Source organism: Musa acuminata, chromosome BXJ1-5 (assembly GCF_036884655.1).
Source record: "Musa acuminata AAA Group cultivar baxijiao chromosome BXJ1-5, Cavendish_Baxijiao_AAA, whole genome shotgun sequence".
NCBI classification, from domain to species: domain Eukaryota; kingdom Viridiplantae; phylum Streptophyta; class Magnoliopsida; order Zingiberales; family Musaceae; genus Musa; species Musa acuminata.
This window is the reverse complement of record NC_088331.1, coordinates 5,196,102-5,200,828: the sequence shown is the minus strand read 5'-3', so window position 1 is coordinate 5,200,828 and position 4,727 is coordinate 5,196,102. Positions and strand designations below refer to the sequence as shown.

The following is a 4,727-nucleotide window of genomic DNA, read 5'->3' as shown; positions in this document are numbered from 1 at the left end:
CCGATTGAGTGCTGTGCCCAATCCGTTTAAATCCCCCAATGGCATCCACTCAGACAAACACGTTCAATCTTAGCCGTTCGTTAGCCATTCATATTCGTCAATCTAACGCTCGTTAAAACTGCCATGTCAAGGATCCGGAGTGAAGTCCCTCGTCCAACCAAAACAAGACCCTTTTCCTATTTATAAACACTCTTCGAAGGATATTGGTTACATCGCTGCCTTCTGAGATTTGGTACCTTCTGTTTTAGCCTCGAAACCCTCGTAATGGCGCCCAAGGCCGAGAAGAAGCCGGCGGAGAAGAAGCCCGCGGCCGAGAAACCGGCGGAGGAGAAGGAGAAGAAGGCGGAGAAAGCCCCCGCGGAGAAGAAACCCAAGGCCGGGAAACGCCTTCCCTCCAAGGATGGCGGCGCCGTCTCCGCCGGTGAGAAGAAGAAGAAGAAGGCGAAGAAGGGGAGCGAGACGTACAAGATCTACATCTTCAAGGTGCTGAAGCAGGTGCACCCGGACATCGGTATCTCCAGCAAGGCTATGTCCATTATGAACTCCTTCATCAACGACATCTTCGAGAAGCTGGCCCAGGAAGCGTCTCGCCTTGCCCGCTACAACAAGAAGCCCACCATCACCTCCCGCGAGATCCAGACCTCGGTCCGCCTGGTGCTCCCCGGAGAGCTCGCGAAGCACGCCGTCTCCGAGGGCACCAAGGCGGTGACCAAGTTCACTAGCTCTTGATCTTTCGCTGCAGCTAGGGTTTGTGGTGGTGGAGGTGGTTGTGCTGTCGGTGTCTATCCTGATGCTATTTCTAGGGCTACGATGGGTTGATTTAGGGTTTTGGTTTTGTATCTTTGGATTTTGTATGAAAGATGTTTGGTGTTCAGTCGTGGAGTTCAGTTGCTAACTATTATGTGAAGAACAGAGAGACGATTTAACTTTTGATTCTCTTATATACGTGTCTGGGTATGTGACTTAATACACCTTTGTGGTTCCTTTTTTTTTTTGATAATTTTTTGATATATAAATATGGAATTTAAAAATATCTTGATATGCCGTGTGATATTTCGAAACAAAAAATCAAATGTAGGTTTGAGAAAAAAATATTCTAATTTACCTCCGCACATACCACTCTAATCCTACACGTTGAGGAACAAGAATGTGACCGGTAGCTGGGGAAGAGTTACCGGTATAGTTATCAGATTCTGAACGCGAATTGAGTTGTGTTATGAGAAAATATTATTAATATCATAATTATATTGATATGGTACGATAGGTGAAAATATGGAACTCTTGAACTGAATGTATGAAAAATAAGGTTTAACTTATGATAGTTATTATGAATATGTGTGATTATCTTTTTTATTAAGTCGAAAATGAGCTTTTATATAAATGGATCTAATATTTATGAAATATTATGTACAGAGGTAGCTCCTAATTACCCGGAGAGAGCCTACAACTATTTACCTTGCACTTTTGTCACGAGGGGGATAAGCGGAGGGTGATCTTTGTCTTTTCCTTTCAGTCTGGACACCATATAGAGGTAACATGTCATATGACGATTAATTGACGATACTCTATCTATCATTTATCCACCCTCAAAAGCGTGCTTCAAGGGCTCTCGCAAGGGAGATCCAAAGTGCGACGTCTAATTTATCCATCATGTTAAATTTATGCTTCTTCGATTGGTTCTCTTAGTCTGCATATTAGGCGAACATTGATAGAGGTTGGGGATGCCCGACCTGTGCCTTGAATCGACGACCTCTATCCCTCAATTAGGTGTTGTTCCTCGTCAACAGGTCCTCCTCGGCAACATACCAATTCTCATCGATGTAAACCCAACCCTCCAAGCATTGAGGTCAACAATGATGGGGTCGATTTTTTGGCCTCCACAACTCTTGGTCACTACCCTCTTAGAGCTCCAACCCTATGGAAGAGGTGACAGCATTCTCGATCATCACTTTCTAGCCCTCCATGGGGTTCGATAACCCCTTGTCGGAGCTTTACATAATCTAGCCATCAAGGCCATGGACGTTGATGGCAAAGACAACTTTGACCACCTCTAGAGAGCTAGTGAGGTGCAATAATAACAAAAGCCACAATATCATGCATCAAAGAGGTGTCGATATCTTGACACCGTGCCTTGATGACCGGGGTGCTTTTTCAGTTTCCTAGTCTCCATAACTCAATGACAATGAAATAGAAAAGGTCGGGTGCCTGACCTACACGCCTCGACAATGAGAGGGGAGGTGGGGGAGGGGTTGGGTGTCCGACCTCTTCACCTCAATGACGAGAGGGGGTTGGGTTTCCTGATCTCTATGGCTCGACGACAATAAAAGGGGAAGGTTGGGTGCCTGACCTCCACATCTCGACAACGAGAGGGGGTCAGGTTTCTTGACCTCCATGAGTGACAAATGGGGAGGGTTAAGTACCCAACCTCTACGGCTCGACAACGAGGGTGGAGGGTCGGGTTTCCCAACCTTTGTGGCTTAACTGATCGATCGGCTCATGGAATGTTAGATGGTTGATGATACCTCATTGTTAGATAACGATTTCGTTGTCCTAATGGTATATCTGGTCTTTAGACTTGAGACACCAATGATATTTTATATGAGTACTCACCTCTTTGATACCAGACTTATAGATCTGGAAATTTCAAATCTAACACAACTAGTCATCGGGAGTGACAACTAACTTTACGAGAGCAAATAAGTGTCGATAAAGATCATCCACTCTCGGTGTCTCGAGAGGAATATCCTATGTGTTCTTGCTTAGGAAAATCCCTGGTCAAGATTATTCGGATTAAGGAGAAAGTGTTCTCCAAGAGAATTTAATTAATGCGAGACTCGAATAGAAACTGTATGAGCCTGACAGCACAATGTCTGATATACGATATTTGGGATATTAGATGGATGAGGGACTATAGATACATGATAATTGAGAACAAACAAGTCAAATGGATTTGATTCCATTGTATCGTTTATGGACTGCGACGTAGTGGCCTAGTGCATCCATAGTCGATGAGTCGAATGAACTATTATAAAAGATAATAATTCACTAAGTCAGAAGAAGTTCTGATATGTATTGACTCAAGGCTAACTCGATATTGGGTCTAGAGAGTCTTACACATATGATAGGTCTTACGATGAGTAATGGTTCAGATATGAAATATCCGTTGGAGCCCCTATCTTATTGGATATCTAATTAGCCTATGAATTATTGGGTCTTGTGGATAAGATTTTGTTAGAGCTAGCCCCAGGATATTTACCAAAGGGTAATTTCGGTAACACAACAAAGACAATAAAGCGGAAATAATAAAAGCGACAAGAACAAACAAAACACCAGAACACCAGATATACGTGGTTCGGTCAAATGACTTTGACCTACATCCACGGAAGAAAGAGGAGCAAATTACTATTATAAAAGAGGGATACTTACAAATGCCTTAGGAAATGTTCCTAGGCCATAAAACACCTTCAGCTTCCTAAACAAGAAGACTTCAAACCATAAGTAGGTTTTCTTGTGATGCCTACTGTACTTCTTGTGGTGTGTCTAACATCAAAGCTCAGGCCCTTATTTATAGTTTCAAGACGAGACAACAAGTCTGATTTTCCCGATGTGGGACTATGGGACTTGCCAAACTAACAAATCTCCACGTTGGCATGTCCCAACAAAACTTGCTCCACCTTCTTCACAAAAGTCCCAACGGGCAATCACCAACAATGAACACCAACCAAGTCCAAGCACTGCTTGAACTTGTAAACCGGAACATGCTTCGTAAGCATATCAACTGGATTGTCCTTCGTATAAATTTTCTGAACAAGGACCTTTCCCTCAGCAATCAACCACTTAGCGAAATTATCAAAAAAAACTGCATCTGAATAGGTAGTAGGCTCACTAACTTCACTTGTCTCTTTTGCAACAAACAAAGCATATGCAACCAAATTTGCATACCTTTGTGGTGGTCGAATATTTCTCATATGACGCATATGCCATAATTTGGTGATGTCAGAATCAGACAATGATGATGACGAAACTGCAACTGAACCTGTGACAGTAGTTCCCTGTAGAATATACAAGCTACCAGACCTACAAGCTTTCATAACAATAAGAGCACTTCTAGAAACTTTCATAACTCCACCTTCAGTTGTGTATTTACACCCAAGGGCCTCTAGGGTGCCTAAAGAGATGAGATTCTTTTTCAAATCAGGAACATGTCTAACATTAGTGAGCGTCCTCACAATACCATCATGCATTTTAATTCGGATTGTTCCTCTACCAACAACATCACATGCGACATTATTGCCCATCAAAACAATTCCACCATTACAAGATTCATATGTGGAAAACAAATCCCTATTGGGACACATGTGATAAGAACAACCTGAATCTAAAATCCATTCATTTTTAGACTTTGTCCTGTCATCAATAGCAAAGAAAATATTTCCAAAATTCTCATCAGATGCTACACTAGCTTCAGCGGATTCAATAGTTTTCTCAGCAAATTTTTCCTTTTGCTTTAATTTATTTTTCAATTTAAAGCAATCAGATTTAATGTGCCCCATTTTATAACAATATCTGCATTCCAAATTTCTATGTCTGGATTTAGATCTAGATTTAGATCTACTACTGTCAAATTCTCTTTTATCCATTCTCCCCCTAACAACCAGACCCTCAGCCTGATTCTCTCTACTTTCCCCAGTGATATTCTTGTCTATCTGCTCCTTAGATTTCAGTGC

At 42.1% G+C, this 4,727-nt stretch overlaps 1 protein-coding gene across 1 annotated transcript; it reads left to right on the top strand.

Annotated features, from left to right (window-relative positions):
• The first annotated feature begins 203 nt into the window (after positions 1-203).
• LOC135673257 (histone H2B-like) lies at positions 204-941 on the top strand. Its single transcript, XM_065182099.1, has one exon. It carries the CDS (start codon positions 265-267, stop codon positions 727-729), a length of 465 nt encoding a protein of 154 aa, XP_065038171.1. The 5' UTR covers positions 204-264; the 3' UTR covers positions 730-941.
• Positions 942-4,727: the final 3,786 nt, after the last annotated feature.

Excerpts from the sequence above, each read along its gene's own strand:
- LOC135673257 (XM_065182099.1), top strand. The coding sequence starts at position 265 with ATGGCGCCCAAGGCCGAGAAGAAGCCGGCGGAGAAGAAGCCCGCGGCC.